This window comes from Mustela putorius, unplaced genomic scaffold (genome assembly GCF_011764305.1).
Source record: "Mustela putorius furo isolate JIRA1106 unplaced genomic scaffold, ASM1176430v1.1 tig00003850_pilon_pilon_pilon, whole genome shotgun sequence".
NCBI lineage: Eukaryota > Metazoa > Chordata > Mammalia > Carnivora > Mustelidae > Mustela > Mustela putorius.
Genome location: NW_025422002.1, coordinates 18059418 through 18083427, shown reverse-complemented (window position 1 = coordinate 18083427; position 24010 = coordinate 18059418). Strand labels below are relative to the sequence as shown.

Sequence of the window (24010 nt, the reverse complement as noted above, 5' to 3'; positions counted from 1 at the left end):
GGATGGTTCCTGATCATTCTGAAGGCAGAGGTGATGAGATTATACCCAAGATCATCTGGACAGATCAGGGGTTCCATTCCAGGTGGTTTATGGAGTTCAAAATATTGAGTCTGAATTTTAAATACAAGTGAAGAGATCTCTACTTTTCTTCTGGGGGTGGGGGGAAGTAGGATTGTTTTTTTTTATTTTTGAAGATCTTGTTAATGTGTTCCTCCATGGGCCTGATTACCAGGGGGAATGTCCCTGACCCAGAGACATGCAGGTCAGCCCTGAAGTCCCAGGTCACCCAGGGGACTGAATGGGCTGGGGAAACCCTCCCTCCTACTCCCCCAGCAAGGTCCCCAGGGCCTGTCGGTGCTGTTTGGGCCTGGCTGTCCCTGCCTGTCTGGTCTTGCAACACTATGTGCAGCTAGAACTTATTAACCAGAAACCACATGTTGTAATCTTTGCTCACTGGACTGGGAATCACCAAACAGTATCTTCCCCCCAAAAGAGTGAAGTTTCAAGTCGCCCACAGAATGACTTGCACCCTGCCCGGCTCCAAGGGGCAGCCAAAGCCTTTCCTTAGGGGTGGGTGTGCAAAGGGCCATGTACTGGGTTTCTGCTTTCCGTTTCCCTGTGTGGTGACTCAGCCACTTACCTGTAGGTTTTGTGAGGATGGACCAGGCTGTGCACTGGGCAGAATGGGTGCCCAAGAGATATGCCCTCTGATGCGTACATGTGCTCTGGTCTGGGGTGAGATCCTATTCCTGGGCTTTACTTGCTCTGAGGCCTCAGGCATGTTTGTTTTCCTCTTTGAACCTCAGTTTCCCTATCTGTCAAACGCAGATAATAATAGTTTCTACCTGATAGGAGTAAGTGTGTCAATGTCTGCAAAGCGCCGAGCACAGTGCCAGCTGCTGGCTGAGCCCAGGGCTGTGCCCCAGCTGCCTCTTCCCTGGCTCCCTGACCCTGCTGAAACACTGCCTCTTTTGCCAGCTGCCATGCTCTCTTAGGGGCTTCCTGCCCACACGCAGTGGGCCCTGCAGGGTGTTGGGTTGGTCTTCCCACTGGTCTCCTAGACTGGGACTGTGGTCTGCTCATGAGGCTGGTGCTGCCTGGTTTCCATGGCCTGGAGCCCTCTGGGCATGGGCACTGGGCTTTCCCAGACTGTGGGAGCTCCCCCCACATCGCTTCCTCCCCTTCAGCCCCAGCTGGTTCGCTTTGGGCTGTTCTACTACTATGATCTCCCTGTTTCTCCTTCTGCCAGCCTCTGTCCCCATCACTGTGTGTAGCTCTGTCTCTTTCTCTGTCTGCATCTTTGGCACCCCCTAGTCCCTCCCACCTTCCTTCCACCACCCTCTCCCTGCACCCAGCCCCTTCCATAACCTTCTCTATTTTTGTTTCCTTTTTCAAAGAAGAACCCCATAGAACCCCATTGTGGTTTTGCCTGTGGCTGCCCTGGGCGGGCCCAGGCTCCTCCCTGGCTGTGAGACTGGGCCTGCTGCCTTGCTCTCCCTGGCTTGTCTGCTCATTGGTGCCCTTGGCAGTGAGCCTGGGACCTGAAGCCTCATGGAGGGGCTGCAGGGTGGAAGACACAAGCCAAGAGAGGCTAGGGGCAACCAGAGTAGAGGTTGGGGAATGCCTCTTTGGGGCCACCCTGCCCTCAGAGCCAAACCGCCAGCTTCCCAGAGTGGAGGGCTGGCTCCAGGGATCTTCAAGATAATCCCCTTCTGACCCTCCTAGACCCATCTGTCCCCTTCCATGGCCACCCTGCCCATCCCACTAGACTGTAGGTTCTTCTGATCTGTGTGGTGGGAAGGGTGGAGTGGGTGGTGTGGCCCAGCCCTGTAATCACTAGCCATAGCTACTCTATAAATAGGGCCTCCCTCTTGTGCCTGTTCCCTCTGACCCTCCACCCACCAGCCCCTGAGGTCTGGTATGGGATCCATTTTCCTGCAGGCTGTAGCCTGAGCAGGAAATGAGAGTCCCCATACAAGGGCTGGTGTTTCTGAAGGCTGGCTGCCTCCCTCCGAGTTGGGGGGTGGTGGTGCTTGAGGCTGCCAGAGGCATTGCCAGGAGTCCCTAGACAGTAGGCTTCAGATGCACACAGAAGGTTCTGGAAGCCAAGGCGAGTCCAATCCATCTGTCGCTTATTCATTCCTTTGACCAGCCTCTGCCAGGCCTGGCTCTAATACAGTGGTTCTAGAAGTGCAATCCTGGGCCAACAGCATGAGCATGACCTGGGAGCTGTTAGAAATGCAGATTCTTGGGCCCCACTCCAGCCCTACCAGGCTAGAACCTCTGCGTGTGGGGCCAGGTAATTATGTTTTCATCCACGCATGCCAAAATCTGAGAACCACTACTCATGGTCAGTTTGCCAACATTTAACCAAATTTTCAGCTTATCAAATTTTCCAGGTTTATTTCTTCGTCAAAAACACATCTTAAAGAAAACGCCTGAATCTTTTTGATGAATATATTCTTGGCAGCATTTTGAAGACTCTTCATTTTGTTGAAAGCCAAGGTTCATGGATATGTTCATCCATCTTATGAATATATTCTCTTCCCATATGATCCTGAATTCTTGAAGATATTCTTGTGAATAAGCCATAGTCTTATGAACTCAGGAATATACTATACTAGCCATTGACTGAATTTGTAAGCTAGACTTACATAAAATGTCCTTGCATATATTCTTTTTTATGACCAGTATTTTTATTTATTTTCATTGAGATCTAATTCTCATTCCATAAAATTTCACTTTTTTAAAGTACACAATTCAGTGGTATTCACTGTCTGTAAAAGTTGTACAATATGACTTCTATATAATTCCAGAATATTAGCCATTAGCAGTCACTCCCCACTTTCCCAGGGACTCTGCTGCTGTGTCCCTTAGCCTTGGGCAACCATTAGATTCTGTCTCTATGGATTTGCCCATTTTGGCTGTTTCATGTAAATGGCATCAAACAATATGTGGACTTTTGAGTTTGGTTTCTCTCACTGAGTAATGTTACGAGGTCTAGCCATGTCAGGTACATGTCATGTACATGTCAGTACAACCTGGGTCAGTACTCCTTTCCTTCTTATGAGTGAATAGGTATACACATACCACAGTATTTAACCCTTCATCTGCTGATGGATATTTAAGGCTTTGGTTATTAAATATAATGCCAAGGGAAACATATGTGCATAAGTTTTTGTGTGAACGTGTTTTCAGTTCTCCTGGGTGTGTACCTAGGAGTGGAGTTGCTGGGGCATAGGCTAATTTTATGCTTAACTTTTTTCCCCCAATTTTTGTTATTATAGTGAAATACATGTCAGATAAATTTTGCTGTCTTCATCGTTTTTGTATGGTTCAGTGATATCAACACGTTCACAGTGTTTTGTGACCATCCTCTCCAGATCTCTTTTTGTCTGGTAGAACTGAAACTCTGCACTTATTAAGTGACTCCCTGTTCTGCCCTCTGCAACACGACGACCATCCCCTGCTTTATAACTCATTGGTTTTTACTACTCTGGGTACTCTGCAAGTGGAATCATTCATAACTGGTCCTTTTGTGACTGGCTTCTTTCACTCAGCATAATCTCCTCAGGGCTCACCCACGTTGTAGCCTATGTCAGAGTTTCCTTTCCTTCCCAGGCTGACTAATACCCACTGTATGAATGGACCCCATTTTGCTTATCCATTCATCTCTTGATGGCCTCTCGGGTTGCTAACACGTTTTAGCTATTGTGAACAATACTGCTGTGAACATGGGTGTGCACGTATCTCTTAGACATCCTGCTTTTTCAGCTCTTTTGGGTATATACCCAGAAGTGGAATTTCTGGGTCATATGGTAACTCCACATTTAATTGCCTGAGGGGCCTCCATGCTATCTTCCTAGAAGCTGCCCCTTGTTATCTCCCCACCAACAGTGTACAGGGTTCCAATTTCTCCACATCGACAACACTTGTTTTCTTCTCTTTTTTTTATAGTAGCCATAATAATGGGTGTGAGGTGGTATCTCCTTATCATTTTGATTTGCATTTACCCAATGATTAGTGAAATTGACCATCTTTTTATGTGCTTCTTGGTCATATGTATATCCTCTTTGGAGAAATGCTATTCAAGTCCTTTGCCCTTTTTAAAAATTTGTTGTTGTTGTTGAATTTTAGGAGCTCTCTATATATCCCTTATCAGATACATAATTTATAAATATTTTCTCCTATTCTTTGCATTGTCTTTGGGTGCACACATTTTTTAAAATTTAATTTATTTTAATTCAATTAATTCACATATACGGTATTATTAGTTTCAGAGGTAGAATTCAGTGATTCACCAGGTGTGTATAACACCCAGTGCTCATTACATTATGTGTCCTTTTAATGTCCATCACCCAGTTACTCCATCCCCCTACTCACCTCCCCTCCAGCAACCCTCAGTTTGTTTCCTAGAGTTAAGAGTGTCTTATGGTTTGTCTCCCTCTCTGATTCCATCTTACTTTATTTTCCCCTCCTTTCCCCTATGATCCTCTGTTTTGTTTCTTAAATTCCACATATGAGTAAAATCATATAATTGTCTTTCTTTGATTGACTTATTTCGCTTAGCATAATACTTTCTAGTTCCATTCACATCATTGTAAATGGCAAGATTTCATTCTTTTTGATGGTTGAGTAATAGTCCATTGTATATAATATACATATAATATCACATTTATATATATATATATCAATTACAAATATATATGTGTGTGTGTATATATATGTGTGTGTGTGTGTATATGTATATATATATATATATATATATATATATATATCACTTTCTTTATCCATTCATAGGTCAATGGATATCTGGGCTCTTCCTGTAGTTTTGGCTGCTGTGGACATTGCTGCTATAAACATTGGGGTGCAGGTGCCATTCGGATTACTACATTTATATTTTTGGGGCAAATACCCAGTAGTGCAATTGTTAGGTCATAGAGTAGCTCTCTTTTTAACTTCTTGAGGAGACTCCATGCTATGTTCCAGAGTGGCTACACCAGCTTGCATTCCCACCAACAGTGTAGGAGGGTTCCCCTTTCTCTGTATCCTCACCAACATCTGTCATTTCCTTTATTGCTAATTTAAGCCATTCTGACTAGTGTGAGGTGCTATCTGATTGTGGTTTTGATTTGTATTGTCCTGATGTCAAGTGATGTTGAGCATTTTTTCATGTGCCTGTTGGCCATTTGTATGTCTTCTTTGGAGAAATGTCTGTTTATGTCTTTTGCCCATTTCTTGACTGGATTATTTGTTTTTTGGGGGTTGAGTTGGATAAATTCTTTAGAGCTATTGGATACTATGGGTGCACAAAGTTTTTAAATTTCCAGCAAGTCCATTTACCTATTTCTTCTTTTGCTACCTGGCCTTTGATCCTATCCAAGAAACTATTGCCAAATCCAATATCATGAAGCTATTGTCTTATGTTTTCTTGTTTTAGGTCTTATGTTTAGGTCTTTGACCCATTTTAACTTAAATTGTATATATTATGTGAAGTGAGGGTCTGACTTCATTCTTTTGCCTGTGAATATCCAGTTTTCTCAGCACCATTTGTTGAGAAGAGTGTCCTTTCCCCTTTGAATGGTTAAAATCACTTGACCATATATGTAAGTGTTTATTTCTGGGCTCTCTATTCTACTCTACTGATTTATATGTCTGTCCTTATACCACCCACTGTTTTGTTACTTATTTATTTATTTATTTATTTATTTTTGCAGTTAGTTTTGAAATTAGGAAGCATGAGTCCTCCAGTTTTGTTCTTTTTCAAGTTATTTTTGGCTATTTGGGTTCCCATACAAATTTCAGGATGGGTTTTCTATCTCTGCAAAAAAAGTCATTGGAATTTTGACAGAGATTTCATTGAATCTGTAGGTTGTTTTGGGTCGTATTGACATTTTAGCAATATTAAGTTTTCTAATCCATGAACATGGGACATGTTTCCATTTCTTTGTGTCTTATTTATTTCAGCAGTGTTTTGTAGTTTTCACTGTACAAGTCTTTCACCTCTTTGGTTAAGTAATTCCTAAATATTTTCTTCTTTTTTACATTATTGTAAATGGAATTGTTTTTGTGCTTTCTTTTTCATATTGTTATTGTTTTTGTATGAAAATGCAATGGATTTTTGTATGTTAATATTGTATCCTGCTACTTTGGTGAACTCATTTATTAGTTCTAACAATTTTTGTGGGTGCAATCTTCAGGGATTTCTGCATCTAAGTACATATCATCTGCAAACAGAGATAATTTTATTACTTCCTTCTAGTTTGGATATCTTTTCTTTCTTTTTCTTGTCTAATTTCTCTGACTAGAGATTCCAGCATTACGTTGAATAGAAGTGGCAAAAATGGGCATCCTTGGGGCACCTGGGTGTCTCAGTGGGTTAAAGCCTCTGCCTTCAGCTCAGGTCATGATCTCAGGGTCCTAAGATTGAGCCCCTGCAGAGCAGAGAGCCTGCTTCCCCCTCTCTCTCTGCCTGCCTCTCTGCCTAGTTGTGATCTCTGTCTGTCAAATAACTAACTAAATAAATAAATCTTTTTAGAAAATGGGCATCCTTGCCTCATTCCTGATGTAGAGGAAAAACTTTGGTCTTTCACTACTAGGTATGATGTTCGCTGTGGGTTTTTCATATATGGTTTATATTGTGTTGTAGTACTTTCCTTCTATTCCTTGTTTTTTGAATTTTTTTAATCATGAAAGTATGTTGAATTATGTCAAATGCTTTTTCTGTGTCAAGTGAGATAATAAACTCACTTGTTTTTCCCCCTTCATTCTCTTAATGTGATGTATTACGTGATTGGTGTTTGTATGTTGAACTATCCTTGCATTCTAAGAATAAATCCCATTTGGTTATAATGCATAATCTTTTTAATGTGCTGTTGAGTTACATTTTCTAGTATTTTGTGGAGTATTTTTGCATCAATATTCATAAGAGATATTAGTCTGTAGCTTTCATTTCTTGTACTGCCTTTGTCTGGCTTCCCCCTCCCCAATCAGAGTTGTACTGGCCCCATAGAATGAGTTAGGAAGTGCTCCCTCTTCTTTGGTTTTTTGAAAAGTTTGAGAAGGACTTGTATTAGTTCTTTAAATGTTTGATTGACTACAGCAGTGAAGCCATCATGTCCATGGATTTTTTTTTGTCTAGAAATTTTTGATTACTGATTTGATCTCCTTACTAGTTATAGGTTTTCTCAGATTTTCTAAATATCTATTTATTTAGACTTAATACATTTTGTGTTTTTTAGAAATTTGTCTATTTCATCAAGGTTATCCAATTTTTTTTTGGCATACAGTTGTTCATAGTACTCTTATTTTTTTTTTATTTCTGTAGTCACTAGTAATGTCCCACTTTCATTTCTGATTTTAGTAAGCTGTATCTTCTTTTTTCTTGGTCCATCTAGCTGAAAGTTAGTCAACTTGTAGAACTTTCCAAAGAACCAATGTCTGGTTTTCTTGATTTTCCCTATTTTTCTATTCTCCATTTCATTTATCTCTGCTCTAATCTTTATTATTTCCTTCTTTCTTAAAGCTTTGGGTTTATTTTTTCTTTTTCTAGTTCCTTAAGTTGTAAAGTTAGATTGCTGATTTTAGATCTTTCTTTTATTTTTTGATGTAAGCATATATAGCTATAAATTTTCTCTTAAACACTTTTACTGCATCCCATAAGTTTGGCATATTGTTTTCATTTCTGTTTGTCTCCAAGTATTTTCTAATTTCCCTTGTGATTTCTTTGATCCACTGGTTTTTTTAGAAGTGTGTTCTTTGATGTCTACAAATTTGTGGATTTTCCAGTTTGCCTTCTGTTACTGATTTCTGACTTCACCCTGCTGTGGTTAGAGAACATACTTTGTACGATATATGTCTTTAAAATCTATCATGACTTATTTTGTGGCCTAACCTATAGACTATCCTGGGAAATGTTCCATATGCATTAGAGAAGAATGTGTATGCTGTTGTTATTTGATAGAGTGTTTTGCATATGTCCATTAGATCTAGTTGGTTTACTGTGATACATAAGTTCCCTGTCTCCCTCCTCATCTTCTCTCTGGTTACTTAATTCATTATTATGAGTGGTATATTAAAATCTCCCACCTATTATTTCTCCCTCCTATTCTGTTATTTCTCCCTCCTGTTTCTCCCTTCTATTTCTGTTATTTCTCCCTCCTATTCTGTTAATTTCTGTTTCATATACTTCGATGGCCTACCATTAGGTAAGTAAATGTTTGTAATTGTTTTCTCTTCTTGCTGTATTGAAACTTTTATTTATATATAAAGTCCTTCTTTGTCTCCTGTAAACTTTTGATTCAAAGTCTATTTTGTCTGGTATGAATATAGTCACATTTACTCTATTTTGTTATTATTTGCTTGGAGTATCTTTTTCTATCCTTTCACTTTCAACCAGTTTGGATCCCAAGTGAGTCTCTTGTAGACAGCATATAGAGTTGGGTCAGATATTTTTATCCGTTCTGCCAATTTCTTCATTCTAACCACAGAGTTTAATCCATTGACATTTAAATTAATGATAAAGAGGAACATCTGTCATTTTGATTTGTCTTCTCTATGCTTACAGTTTTTTTATTCCTCATTTACTATTATACTGTCTACTTTTGTGCCTAGTCAATTTATTTTTTGTAGTAAAATGTTAAAATTATTTTCTCATTTCTTTTGTGGATACCATGGAGATTACACTGAATATACTAAAATTATACACTGTATTTTGAATTTATACAAGTTTCTTCATTTGAATTCGCCATACTTTTCCTGTTTCCTTGTATGACTTCTAATTTCTTTGTTGAACACTGAACATCTGAATCAAAATGTAGCTCTGGAAATCAGATTCTCTTTCTCAGTGATTGCTGTTTTAAATTTCTGTTTTTGTTTTTCTGATTGTTGTAGACTGTGCTGAGGTTCAGCCCAAGGTATAAATTTAAGGACTTCTTAGGTCTTTTCTGAGCTCTTTCTGGGCATTCAGTCAGTTTCTATTTTTCCCCACCTATGCGGTTGTTTTGAATGTTTTAGTCTGTAATATCTGGCTCCAAAAGGGGGAAAAGAGAAAAATGAAAGGTGGGGAAAAGTAAACCAGTTCTTCAAAGTAAACCAGACTTCTCCTGGAAGTCACTTTATGTGGAGGGGGAGGGGGTTGCAACAATGTGGGGAGGTACAATTAATCAAAGCACAGATCTCTGATATTTGGAGAACAGGTCTCTTTTGCCCACTCTGGCTCTTTAGTGCTGTATGTCAACTGCTCCAAGAACAAATGCACAGCTGCATACCATGTGGTGGGGGTGGGAGATGGGTAGTTGTCCTGTGCTAAGAGCTGAAACTGACTGAAATTTACCACCATTTACCACATAAGCCTTTCTCTGGAGGTTGAAAGCCTTCAAAGGACTCCAGAATTCCAGTTCTCTCTGATGTATCAGATAGATTCTGCTAGTACAATTGTTGCCTAGGTGGAGGGACAGATTCTTGGTCTGTCATCTTTCCAAAATCATCTAGGCTTAGCTTATTTTTTTATTTTAATTTTTAAATTTACTCATTTGAGAGTAAGACAGAAAGAGCACAAGCAGGGGTAGTGGGAGACTCCCTGCTGAGCTAGGAGCCCCACATGGGACTCCATCCCAGGACCTAGAGACCATGACCCAAGCTGAAGGCAGACACTTAACCATCTGAGCCACCCAGGTGCCACTAGGCTTAGCATTTTTTTTTAAGTTTTTTTTTTCTTTTTTTTTTTGACAGAGAGATCACAAGTAGGTATAGAGGCAGGCAGAGAGAGAGAGGGAAGCAGGTGCCCTGCTGAGCAGAGAGCCGTATGCGGGGCTCGATCCCAGGCCCCTGAGATCATGACCTGAGCTGAAGGTAGAGGCCTAACCCACTGAGCCACTCAGGTGCCCCTCTAGGCTTAGCTTTTAAGGAATTGCCAAACTGTTTTCTGTGGCAAAATATCTCTATTTTTACGTTCCCACCATCAAAATATAAGGGCTCCAATTTTTCCACATTCTAACCAACACTTGTTTTTGTCTTTTTCTATTATAGCCATCTTGGTGGGTGAGAAGTTGTGTCTTAAGGAGGTTTCCTAACAGCTAGAGATGTTGAGCATCTTTTTATCCATTATCGGCAATTTGTATATTACTGGAGAAATGTCCATTCATATCCTTTGCCTACTTGAAAAGTTGGGTTATGTCTTTTATCATTTGGTCATAGACACTCTTTATATATTCTGGATACTAGTCCTTTATCAGTTATATCATTTGAAAATAATTTCTCCAAGTTGGCGGGTGGTCTTTTCACCCTCTTGATGGTGTCCTTGGAAGCAGAAAAGTTTTTGATGTTGTTATAGTCAAGTTTATCTATTTTTTCTTTTGTTGTTTGTGCTTTTGATGCAATATCTATGAAATCACTGCCAACTCAGAGATCACGGAAATATATGTCTATGTTTTCATTATGAGCCTTAAATCTTTATCTCTTACATTTACGCCTATGATCCATTTTGAGTTAGTTTTTGTATATGGTTTGAGGTAACGGTACAATTTCATTCTTTTACATATGGATATCCAGTTTTCTCAGCAAAGTTTATCATAAAGACTATTTTTTCTCTATTGAATTGTCTTGGCACCCAATAAAAAAAATCCTTAGATCTTAAATGTTTGTTTCTGAATTGTGAATTCTATTTCATCAGTCAGTATCTCTCTTATCCCAGCACCACATAGTCTTAATTACTGTAGCTTCATAGTAAGTAGGTGAAATTAGGAAGTGTGAGATATCCAAGTTTGTTCCTTTTCAAGATTATTTTGGATATTCTAAATCCCTTGAATTGTCGCATTAAGTTAAGGATCAGCTGTCAATTGTCAACAACTGTAAATCTGCAAAAAAAAAAAGACAGCTAGGGGGACGCCTGGGTGGCTCACTGGGTTAAAGCCTCTGCCTTCGACTCAGGTCATGATCCCAGTGTCTTGGGATCGAGCCCTGCATCAGGCTCTCTGTCCAGCGGGGAGCCTGCTTCCTCCTCTCTCTCTGCCTGCCTCTCTGCCTACTTGTGATCTCTGTCTGTCAAATAAATAAAATCTTAAAAAAAAAAACAAAACAAAGACAGCTAGGGTTTTTAATAGCAATAGTATTAGTAATCTGGGGAGGACTGCCACCTTCATGACATTAAATCTCCCAATCCATGAACATGGGATATTTTTCCATTCATTCAGGTCTTCAATTTCTTTCAGTGATGTCTTGTAGTTGTCAGTGATAAGTCTTGTACTTCATTTGTTAAATTTAATCCTTAATATTTTATTCTTTTTAACTATTATAAGAGGAGATTTTTTGTAATTTCGATTTCAAATATATCATTACTAGTATTTAGAAATACAATTGACTATTGAATATTGATCTTTTATTCTACAATCTTGCTGAACTCATTTATTAGATCTTAGCTCTAATAGTTGATGGATTCTATGTATTATAGAATATATACATATATATTATGGTGGATTCTATATAATCTATGTATATTCATGTTATCTACAAATAGACATAATTTTACTTTTTCTGTTCCAATCTGGATGCCTTTTCTTTCTTTTTCTTTCCCAGTTACCCTGGCTAGAACTTCTAGTACATTGTTGCAAAGAAGTGGTAAAAGTGGGCATCCCTTGTTTTGTTCCTGATCTTAGAGGTAAAACATCTGGTTTTTCACCATAAAATATGTTTTTCCTAGATGGCCTTTATCAATTTGAAGAAGTTCCCTTCAAGTTCTAGTTTGTTTAGTGTTTTTATTATGAAGGGTATTGAATATTGTACTGTACTTTTCCTGCATGTATTGATAATTATGTGGGTTTTTTCTTTTACTCTATTAATATGTTAGTGTATTACCTTGATTGATTTTTTTTAAAGATTTTATTTATTTATTTGACAGACAGAGATCACAAGCAGGCAGACAGGCAGGCAGAGAGAGGGAGAGAAGGAAGCAGGCTCCCTGCAGAGCAGAGAGCCCGATGCGGGACTCGATCCCAGGACCCTGAGATCATGACCTGAGCCAAAGGCAGCGGCTTAACCCACTGAGCCACCCAGGCGCCCCATCCTTGATTGATTTTTGTATGTTGAATCACTCTTGCACTCCTGGGGTATATATTACTTGGTTATATATAACCATTTCATATGTTGATAAGTTCAGTCTGCAGTATTTTTTTTATGTTCATAAGAGATACTAATCTGTCATTTTCTTTTCTTGTGATATCTATGCCTGGTTTTGATATCAGGGTAATACTGGGCTCATATAATGAGTTAGGAGATATTTTACACCCCCAATTCTGTTTTGTTTTTTTGAGAGGGGTAAAGAGTTTGGAAGAGATTGGTTTTAATTCTTCTTTAAATACTTGGTAAAATTCACTAGTGAATCATCTGATTCTGGGCTTCTCTCTCTCTCTTTTTTTTTTTTTTTTTACATTACTACTTCAGTGTATGTATACATATTATCATACGTTGCATTATTATATATATTATTTTACACTGCATTATTATACATATTATTATACAGTACATTATTACACATATACATTATACATAAAATGGTTCTATGTCATTGGGATTTTCTGTTTCTTTTTGAGTCAATTTCAGGAATCCTCATCTTTTTAGGAATTGTTCATGCCTTTCTCATTTCTGTAAGATTCAATTATAATGGTTTCTCTTTCATTCCTGTTTTTAGTAATTTGAGACTTCGTTCTTCTTGGTTGGTCTGTCTACCTGAAGGTTTTCCAGTTTTGGTGATCTTTTTGAAGACTGCATTATACTATAGAAAAATGTGATCAAGAAGCAGAAGATCATGAGCCTATGCTTACCTAAATCAACTACATTATGTTAATGGAATATGTAGGAAGATATTCCTTAAAATGCCTTTAGAGTAAAAGAATAAATTTAGTAAGCAGAGTTTTTGGTAATTTTAGGAAGATTGAAGAGTGCAGCAGCGAGACAGACAGATTGTATCCCTGCACACTGTCTTCCAATCTGGGAGACAGTGAAACCTGCATTTACCACCAAGTGACATATACATTGGCCAAGGAATTACAGGCTGCTGTAGGAGTCCATGGAGGTCATGTGACCTGGTGGGCTGTCACTGGAGAACCTGCAGCTTGGCTGTGCTACCTCTATTGCTACCCAGCTCTTTCTGGCTGCCCACACCCAGGATCTCGGGAGGCTGCAATGCCAGCCATCTTGGTGAGCCCCTTAGGGCCCCATGGATATGGGGCTGATAGGCATGGGGCATGAAATGAAGGCAGATGGAGATGGGTAAGTTTGGGTGGCCAGGTCTTTACCAGTAGGCTGTGGGCTGAGTTCCACCTTTCTTCTCATCCCTGCCTACCTGGTGTCCTCCAGCTCTGAAGGCGGGGGGCAACATGGGGCAGGAACAATACCAAGTATCCTGCCCTGGTGGATTAGGGGGCCTATCAGTGGCCCACACCCCATCAAGCTTCCTGGAGGCAGGTGAGACACAACAGGGAAACTGAGTCCCAGAGGTAGATCAAATGTGCCTAAGGGAGTTGGCTAAGTCCCCCAAGGGCTACTGCCAGCCCAACTGATGTCTCTTTCTTTATGCCCCATAGCATTTGAAAACAGCTTGGGCTCTGGCTGGCTTGGTGGGAAGAGGAGGAGTCCCCTGCAGATGCTTTATGACTTGGACCAGGTAGGTGGACAGACCCCTATCCAGTGATGCCTTCCTCTACCTCCAGCCACAGGAAACTGAGAACTGAGTTTCCAGTGTAGACCTTCCCTTGGGATTAGAGCCCACAGTTGGACTTAAAGAGGCTTCCTCTGCAAGTCAAGGCCCTGTGCAGAGAGGAAAATGCCTGTGACAAGGGCAAATCTTAGTACAAGCTGAGACCTGGTCTCCACCCACCCACCCACCTACCCCCCTACCCATCCACCATCCACCCAACAACAGGCTGAAGTCACACTGTGCTGGGTACTCTGCCATGTGTTGAGGATATAAAAGAATAAAGGACCTTCAGGAAGTTGATAGTCTAGTGGGGAGACAGGAATTAGGTGACCCCCCCCCCCAGATCTTAATACCTGCTGTGATAGGGAAACATGCAGGAAGCCCTTGCCTTCTTGCTGTTCTCAGGCACTGGGACCAGGAGGCTTGCTGTCTCAGGCATTCCACTTCTGCTGTGAACCATGCATAGCCCAAACACACACACAGACCCCACTGAGATCCACAGGCCCCTGGCTCACACACATATCAGCAGGCACGAGGAGAGGCACCCATTCAGACAGCATGTATAGAGCACCTACTGTATGCAGGCTGTGCTCAGGATGCTGCTGATCCAGTGGCAAGCAGGTCAGCTGGGTCCCTGACCTGTGTAGCTGACCTTCTCAGGTGAGGAAGACATCATCCTATCATTGCCATCTGCACTAACCTGTGGCTGATTTGCATCTAAAGGGGCAGTACAAGGTGCAACAGGAGATTACTGGGAGGGTCCTAGTTTAGATCAGGGAGAGAGATCCTCTCCAAGTAAGGGATGTTGGAGCTGAGACTTGCTGGGAAGGAGTTAAGATGCAAAGAGTAAGGGGGGCTGCATGCCTGGCGGTGGACAGATGACAGAAGAGGATGTGAGGCAAGCCAGGAGTGGGCAGCAGTTTGGCAGGGCCTGGCAGGTGGGACAAGGGCCACAGGGAAGTCAGGTTTCGAGCTGGGAAGAATGATCAGACAGGTTGGGTAGGTAGTTGTACACTGAATCCCAGAGGGCTGAGCCAAGGGGGTCTGTGGAACTTCTCTGACCCACGCCCTTGGATTGCAGTTATGGAGGCCTTGGTTCAGAGAGGGTAACAGGCTTGCCCTGGGCCACACAGCAAGCTGAGGGCAGGCCAGGCTCTCAGCAGGATCCTGGTTCCACTAGTTCCATAGGCTTCTGAGGGATAGATGGGGCTGGCTCAGCCCCCTCACAGCCTGAGTTCCCACTGATTGTTGGGTGTCAAGGCCCTGGGAGCTTAGCACCTTGCAGCTGGAGAAAAAAAGAGTAAAAAAAATAATCTGGCCAACAACGGCTAACTGTGTACCAGAGAGTCTAGTTCAATGAACTTACTTAGTCCTCATGGCAACCCTATAAAGTGGGGATGTTGGTATCCCTGTTTACAGATGAGGAAATTGAGGCACAGGGAGGCCAAGGGTACAGAGAAGGCCACAGAGCTCATAAGGATTAGAGCCAGGCTAAGAATCCAGGCAGCCAAGTCCAGTCAGGCAGGGAGAGATGAGGATTGTAGCTGCAGGGTTTGTTCCTGTACTGGTGGGCATAGCCCAGCTTCTGAGTCCTAAGGGACCTGCATTGGGAGTCCCAACTCCCCTACTTGAGAGAGCTATAGGCAACTTATTTCTTCTAAGCCTCAGTTTTTTTCATTTGTATGGAGATAGTACTGTCTTGGTATTTATGGGGCTCCAAGCAACAGAAAAGCTGACTTTAAGCCATTAGGACAGTCAGTGTTTACTTCCCAAGATGCTCAGAAATCAGCAGCCCTTGGTACAGCAGCAGGATGTTGCCCAATATCACCCTCTGAATGTTGACATATGGTATATCTTGTTGCTTCACAACTCCAAGATGACTGCCAGGGCTCCAGACATCTCACACGATGGTACCCCAAGCAGAAAGGGAGGGGCTGAGGCAAAGATTTTTTTCCTTCAGGAGCCCTCTCTTTTTGTACTGAAGGTAAGTCTTTTCTGGGAGACTAGCAGACATCCCTGTACATCTCCTTGGCCCAAACCAAGCCACATGCCCACCCCTGGACCCATAGCTTTCATGAAGTTGTGTGAGGCTGCTATGACTGGTTCTTCCCCAAGGCTCTGCACATGACCGTAAGTGGGGTCTGTTGGCAAGGAAGGAGGGTGACTGACAGTTGGGTAGATGGCCAACTCTCCCTGTGACAAGAAATATGTGGGAATGTCTGGAAGCTGAAAGCAGACCTTGGCTGTGGGGCCACTAGATACAGCCTTCTCCTGGCACCCATGTAGAGCCAGGCTTTTGAGGCCAATCCTGTGAGTTTGCCTTAGAGGGAAGGGAATCCTCGTAGTTCTCTCACACCCCTCACTGCTCTGAGGTTGGCAGCCAGCGCTCAGTGAGATTTTGAAAAAGGAAGATAAGCACATGATAGGGCATCCAACCCTTCAAAAGAGTGCATCCAGTGAAGGGTAACTTCCCTTCCCACCCTGGCCCTGGTTACCCCTGCAGGTGACCAGTTCATTCCCTGTGTGCCTTTCCAGGCATGTGTGTAGTGTCCAATGCTGTCAGGTGCTTAGATACTTTTCCAGCATCATACCTACATGTATATATGTCCTCTTTTTTTTCTGCTTCATCTTCAGATTGAGACAAATTCAAACACATACAGAAGTAAAATGTACAATGAACCCCCACATTCCCGTAACCCAGTTTAAACAGTGATCAAATCTTGTCCAATCCTGTTTCATCCAGACCCCTCTCCCTCCCTTCCTACCTGGGCTTATTTGGAAGCAAATCCCAGCCTTGTTCATTACATGACAATTTCAATATACATCTAAAAGAGAGGCTCCCAGGGCACCTGGGTGGCTCAGTCAGTTAAGTGTCCAACTCATGATTTTGGATCAGATCATGATCTTGGGGTTATGAGATGGAGCTGTGCATTGGGCTCTGATCTCAGCAGGGCACTGCTTGGGATTCTCTCTCTCTCTCTCCCTCTGCCCCTCCCCACCATGCTCACTCTCTCTTCCCCCCTATTCTCTCTCTCTCTCTTTCTCTGAAATAAATAAGTCTTTTAAAAAAATTAAAATATGAGAGGCTCCCTACAACCTATCCTTTCTGAAACATTTTTTTTCTTTCTTTCCTCACCCTTTGTAAATTGAAAGTGTGACCCGTCAACTCTTGTTTTGTACTTCAGCTTTTATCACTAGCAGGATCTAGGATTTCTGCAGTATACTTTTAAAGGCATGAGAAGCTCAAGTGAGCACCGCCTCACACACAGACATATTCTTCCCCTTCCCACCCAACAACAGCAGATACTCTTACATGGGCATTGGACCAAGTGTCCCACCATTTCAGATGCTGCTTTGTCCTTCCCTGAAATGGAAACATAAGGCTTTTTATCATAACTGGAATATAATTCACATACCACAAAATTCACTCTTTTAAAGTGTACACTTCAGTAGTGTGTAGTGCACTTACAAGGCCGCATAGCCATTACCACTCTCTAACTACAGAACACTTTCATCACCCACAAAAAGAAACCCAGCACCCATTAGCAGTCCCTCCCCCTCCCTTCCCACCTGCCCCTGACAACTACCAGTCTACTTTCTGTCTCTATGGATCTATTCTGGACATTTCATGTAAGTGGAATCCATCATACAACATGTGGCCTTTTGTGTCTGGCTTCTTTCACTTGGCAGGCATAATCTTTTTATTAGGGTGCATCAGAACTTCATACCTTCTATGGCTGGGTAATATTCCCTTTTATGGACAGACCACATACTATGTATCCAGTCATCATTGGATGACTGTCCACCTGGACATTTGAGTTGTTTCCACCTTTTGGCTATTATGAATAAGGTTGCTGTGAACATTTATGTACAAGTCGTGGCCTGACATATGTTTCTAGTTATCTTGGGCATATACCTAGATGGATCATCTGTTTGTTTTGTTTTTTGAGAAGTGGCCAAACTGCTTTCCACAACAGCTGTATCATTCTACATTCTCACCAGCAATGAATTAAGGTACCATTTTCCCATGTCCTCCACAATGTTTTTTTATTATTATTATTATATCTTGAGGCAATTTTGAGAAATTAAAAACACTTTTCCTAAGAAGTCTTGGATGAAAATCAGGAAGAGGAGGGGCGGTGGGGTCTTGGAAGTGGAAACCCTGTTTGGTGCAGAAAGGACTTGAAGGAAAGGAGTCACCATTCTGTAGCTTGGATCTTAGCACCGCTGAGACAGGCTGGGAGGGGCTGGCCCAGGTATACTAATACCACCTAATTTATAGAGTTGTAAAGTGCACGTGAAGTGCCTGGCATACAGTAGGTGCTAGATAAATAGTGGATGTTAGTATTTCACAGAAGAGAGACAGGCTTCAGAGAGGGCAAGTTTTCTGCCCAGCTACTGAGGTTAGAATTTGTTGGTGGGGGAGAAAAATCAAGATCCAAAGGAACATAACAATTCCTAAATACAGAATTCGCTAATTTTATTATTGAACAAAAAAGTCTCTCAGTAGCTTACAGGTGGCTGCATTTCTCAACTCCTTATGTGGAGTTAACACTGTTCTTATACACGATCTCGCTTTTAGTAAACAGTGAGCAGATATTCAATTTGTGCCCATGCTCACCATTCTGATGACTTATTAATCAGGCTTACTCTGACACCAGCATATGCATTACCAGGACCTCCTTGGTCCTGAGTGTCCAACCCTATTTGTCACATCCTTCCATCTGCCTCAGTGAGGTTAGAGTCGCACACACACACCCCAATTCTGGCCTACGGCAGATCCCTGGGTCCCAAATCACAATGATGGGTGGCAGTGCCGGGGTTCAAATCCCCTGTTCCTTCTCCAGGAGCTGGTGGGCGCAGGGCCTGCAGCAATGACCCCTCCTTCACTCCCCTCCCCCCACTTCCGCTGTCGCCTACAGGGTCCGAGCTCCGCCTTGGCCGAAGTGCACCGCCAGCGGCGGGACCTGCTGCGCCGCGCCTGCAGTCGCCATACGCGCCGGCAGCGCCTGCTGGGGCCCGAGGACCTGCGGCACGTGCTGGTGGACGACGCGCATGGCCTGCTCTACTGCTATGTGCCCAAGGTGGCCTGCACCAACTGGAAGCGCGTGCTGCTGGCGCTGAGCGGCCACGCCCGAGGCGACCCGCTTGCAATCCCCGCGCACGAGGCGCACGCGCCAGGCCGTCTGCCCTCACTGGCCGACTTCAGCCCGGCGGAGATCAACCGGCGGCTGCGCGCCTACCTGGCAGTCCTTTTCGTGCGCGAGCCCTTCGAGCGCCTGGCGTCGGCCTATCGCAACAAGTTCGCGCGGCCCTACAGCGCGGCCTTCCAGCAGCGCTATGGCACGCGCATTGTGCGGCGCCTAAGGCCGCGTGCGCACCCCGACGCGCTGGCGCGCGGCCACGACGTGCACTTCGCTGAGTTCCTGGCCTACCTGCTGGACCCGCGCACGCGCCGCGAGGAGCCCTTCAACGAGCACTGGGAGCGCGCTCATGCCCTCTGTCACCCGTGCCGCCTGCGCTACGACGTGGTGGGCAAGTTCGAGACGCTGGCGGAGGACTCGGCCTTCGTGCTGGGCCTGGTGGGCGCATCCGGCCTGCGCTTCCCGGCGCCCCCGCCCCGGGCCAAGGGGGCTGCCGCCCGCGACCTGGCCGAGCGCCTCTTCCGGGACATCAGCCCCTTCTACCAGCGGCGCCTCTTCGACCTCTACAGGATGGACTTCTTGCTTTTCAACTACTCTGCCCCTTCCTACCTGCGGCTGCACTAGGCCGTGGAGCCTCTACGGGGTCCGTCACACCAACCGATGCCCCGGGGTCTCAGGTGGGGCCGGACAGTGTGCGTGCTGGGGCTGCCTGCCCGGACTCAACTCTGAGCACCACGGCCCCCCGCGTTTCCCTGCTTGGCCGGCCCTCCGGGGCCTCCATCCCACCTGGCCAGGTTTGGGTGCCGCCCACCTCAGACGGCTGTACACCCGTCCCTGCCGGTCACTTGATGCTTGCTTCCTCTAACTGCGCCATTTGGCAGGCACTCCTCCAGACCCCTGGGTGGGGAAGCATTGAATTACTAGTATTTTTTTTTAACTTGTGAGAGACCATTTTGGCAGGGGCCGGTGGGGGGGGGGGTGGTCAGCTTTGACCCCAGACCTGTTTGTGGTGCAACAGAGCAGAATGCTGGTTCAGTGCCATCTGCGGCCTCGCCTGGCCCCTGCCCTGGCACCGGACAGCAGTAGCCAAGGAGGAAAGCCCTGTGTCTTTGGGTTCAGGCTCTGGCCCTGGAGCCCACCCTGAGCTGCCTTCCACTCTGCCTGTCATGGAGCGGTGCTGCCCTCCCCCGTGGCTGGCCCCACCTTTGATCTCCATCTGGCCAGATCCTAAGTCTTCCGTGTGTGCCCACAGAGCCCAGAGTGCCCGATGGTGGCAGGTGTTAGAGGACCTTGGTGAGCTGGGGAGCCCATGTTTTTGAAATGTTTTGTTTTGTTTACTTCTGACATTTTGGAGTTTCTCTGCTTTGTTTTGCCATTTGCTCTGCTACTGAAGGTGTTGGATCTTGGGCATCTCAACAAACCTCCACGCCTCAGTTTTCCTTTGCTGCCAAAGGGCACAAGAATGCCGGCTGGTCCCAAAGATCAGATAAGAGAGGTGGAGAGTCTGGCTTTCCTTCACAGCAGCCCACATAGGTGAAGGGCTCTATGGGGGTGGGGTGGGGTAAGGGGCGGGTGCACCATGACAAGGGGTGCTAAATTCTGGCTGGAGGTGCAGTGGTGAAAACTCTGGGGGGGGGCAGTGGGAATCTGACCTTTCATTCTGCCTGGGCTAAAGATAAAAGCCGAAACCAGCTCAGTGGAACCCCGGCCTCGGGCTGCCTCCCACCCTTCTGTGGGTGTGTGGGTGTGGCAGTGAGGATACCCCCTTGTGGCTTTGGGAAGACAGCCAGCCATGGGAGTCCCCTAGGAAGGACTGAATGTCCCCTTAGTGACTGTTTGGATATGTGGTGTCCTTTCTCAGTTTCCCTGAATGTAAATCAAAATGCAAGAACTTTGGGAAGACCAGGGCAGGATATGCCTGAGGCTTTGAGAAACAGAAATCAGAGCACAGCTGAGGAAGGGCAGCTTGGCAGGGCAGAGGCCAAACCTGGGCTGTGGTGCCCCCACACCCTGTGGTGAGAGCCCACGAGCCTGGTTACAGGACCCTACTGGCCTGCGAGGGCCAGGCTGGCCAGGGACTGGCAGGTCAGTCCCATTCATGTCTGGGCCTTTGCTGATGTAGTTACCCCTGCCTGCAATGGATGCTTTCCCTTTCCAGTTCTAGGGCTCCTCCTTCTCAGAAGCCTGCGGAGGCCTTCATGGACGCTGTGTCCATGGGGTCTGCCAGCAAGGGTCAGTGATGGCCGACACCTGTGGACCTGGGAAGGGGCTGCCCCAGGGCTCCCCATGAAGACTCATCCTGCTGGAGAGCGGTGGAAAGCCCAGGAGGCTGAAACAGCACCAGGATGAGGGGGAAGGAGCCAGGCCTGTGACACACCTGGAGGCTTGTTCCCATGCTCCCTTATATGCCATACCCACAGTGTGTCACGTGCCACCTCACAGTCAGTTGTTCCACACACTTCCATGACACACACCTTTGTTCCAAGCTCCCTCAGTGCAACCTGTTTGCTGAAGTTATTACCCATCCAGTGCCCACCCCCCCCCCCAGGTCGTCACCATTAGAAGTCACCCTCTGGTTCTGCAATCACAGCACCTGCTGTCATGTCCTTCAGCGCCTCCTGCGTCCTGAAGCTTGTCACATTTACACACACTCCCTCATACTGCACACCCCCCATTGATGGCACTTGATGTCACACCCTCTGTTGTGAGTATGGGGGCCACACGCCAGGCCCCGGGGCTGAAGGCGCCTCTTCTCCCTCGTGTGGGTCACAGGGAATTCCTCCCACTCTGGTGTCCTCTGACCGCCTTCCTCTCCGGCTGGCGCCAGAACGTGTCTGTCCTCACAGGTCACAGGCTGACTGCCCGCCCCTCAACAGCAAGGTCCCAGGCGGGTCATCAGTTGGGCCGAGGAAGACAGGGTCTCACGTGACCAGCTGGACAAGACAAGAGGGGGTCTGGAGGGGTGCCCACCCGGGCACCCTTCAATGATTTATTCTACTAACAAGCTCTCCCCCACTTCCTGAAGGAATCAAGAGCGCAAACTGAAGGTCACTTGGCATTTTAGCTTACTGGCAGCTGTCTTCCATTTCGTGGTTTTCCATCTCAGAGCTGAGGGGTGCTGGCCAGCAGCCTCCCCAGCAAGGAAAGGACACTGGTGGATTGGGTTACAAAGACTGGTTTAAAATGTTTCAGTGTTCTGCTGTTTTTGGCTTTGTCAGGAAAATGTTTCCCAGATTTTTGTAGTTATGGTGTTGGTTTTTGTTTTGTTTTGTTTTGTTTTTCAGTTTTCTGTGGTGGCTTTGTCATCCAGGCAGCTTCCTGGGAGGCAGAGTTCCATGATTTAAAATTTTGCTAAAATAAACCCCTGATTCTTTGTCCGAATGCTGCTTCATGCATTATTCAGCTTGGGTGTCTCAGCCGGCTGCATCTGTCAGCCTCGGCCACTGGCTGCATAGTCTTGGTGGGTGAAGGTGGAGGAGGCCAGGCCTAGAGCTGCTCAGCCTGCCGGGCTGCTACAGCTCCCCACCAGGTCCCTGGGCCAGGGGTCGGGGTGCCGCCCTTCCCTGTGGGGCTGGGGACCTCTTCCTGGGGTGCAGGCACTGCTGTCTGTGGCGAAGGCTCAGTGACAGTGACAGATCATCTGGGTTCTCTTTACATAGGAGATGGCCAGAACAGCTCCCCCATGGAGCCATTGGGGGCAGAGGTCCCTTCTCTCCCATGGTTCCCCCACCCCTAGGCTGTATGTAGCCCTTCTCCACATGGTCCATGCAAGTGAGCCATTCCCTTCCCGGGCAGCAGAATGTTGAAGACACAGACTGTGGACTGTACATTCCAGAGCCTACCATTCTGGCAATGCTCCCACCACAAGGGAGTCTGGGCATGACACCAACCCCCGCAAGCCACATCCCTGTGGCAGTAAACACTTCCAGGTAGCGCTCCTCAAGGCTCCCAGCGGCTCCATCTGCCACCCTCCTGGAGGTTCCCTCTGGCCACCAGACCTGAGCACAGGGATGTTCGGTGTGCAGGGAGTCAGTGTCCCCGAGCAGCCCTCGACCTACATCTGCTAGAAGATGGGGAGAGAAATACCACAGCTTTGGCCCCTCAGGTGGGAAACTATGTGCATCCATATGTTTATCTCCACGGAAACTCATGATTCCATTGCAGACTTGCTGCTTTTATTTCATTCGTCCCTGAATTATGGGCAATTAGATTACTTTGTGTCCTTTAGTGTTACAGCGCAGCAGTAATATCCCTGCGTACATCCAGTCCTGCCTGGGTGGGGTGTGACCATCGGGTATGTTCCTAGAAGACAGAGCCACACCCTGTTCACTGCTCCTGGTCCGCAGGAGGCTTCAAGCATCTGCTCATGTAAGTTTTACTGTCACTGCACTCAGGGCACGAGGACAGTTGGGGATCAGGATGGCCTCCCTTAAATGCTGGCAGCGTGTCCCAGGTTGCTGTCTGGGCTGCTGTGATACCCTAACTCATCCCTCTGTTATCCATCATTCAGGGGTCGCCCATGTCCCTGTGAGGACTTCTGCAATGCATGTTCCTGAAGGGTTGGTTTTCTTTGAGACATCATGTACATAGAAACATTCAGGACATAGCAGGATCAACAGATAAACCACCAGAGACCATGCATGTTTTAGGACTCACTCTGGCTGGGTGACTGGTAGGAGTTTTCTTTACCTACAGGACCAGCTCTCCCCACGTGCATACCCTCCCACCTACTTCCTGAATGCTCTGGGGCCACAGCGAGAGTGGTGCATGGGGTGGGGGATGCAAAGGGGCTCTTTTCCACAAGGGGCTGGTGGCCACAGGCAGTGGGACCCTTCGGGGAAAACAGGGTGGTGCTGGCTGGCATTCAGGAGCCTCTGGCCAGTGACACCACTCCAGGGGACAATGTGCGCCCAGGACAGGGCTGCAATGCTCAGAGCAGCTGTATCCACAACAGCAACAACTGGAAACCAAGCATCTGTCAGAAAGAGGATGGACAAACTTTGTTTAAATGACTAAATGATTAAATGACCCGCACCTACCATCAGGTGACTTGTAGCAACTTGCTGTTAAAGACAAGAAGTTGCATGGAGCATAATACAATCTTATATCACTAAAAAAAAAGAGAGAGAAGCAAACAATGTATTGTTTCAAGATACGAGATACGAGAGAGCTG

The 24010-nt window shown here is 45.5% G+C and overlaps 1 protein-coding gene across 1 annotated transcript in view; it reads left to right on the top strand.

The window, feature by feature from the left end:
- The window catches only part of CHST13 (carbohydrate sulfotransferase 13), a 28210-nt gene extending 5998 nt beyond the window's left edge, over positions 1-22212 (top strand). The window contains exons 2-3 of the mRNA XM_004738668.3: positions 13581-13660; positions 18616-22212. Coding sequence (XP_004738725.1) covers positions 13581-13660; positions 18616-19461 — 926 coding nt within the window. The 3' untranslated portion in view covers positions 19462-22212. The remainder of the gene's footprint in view (positions 1-13580; positions 13661-18615) is intronic.
- The last annotated feature ends 1798 nt before the right edge of the window (positions 22213-24010 follow it).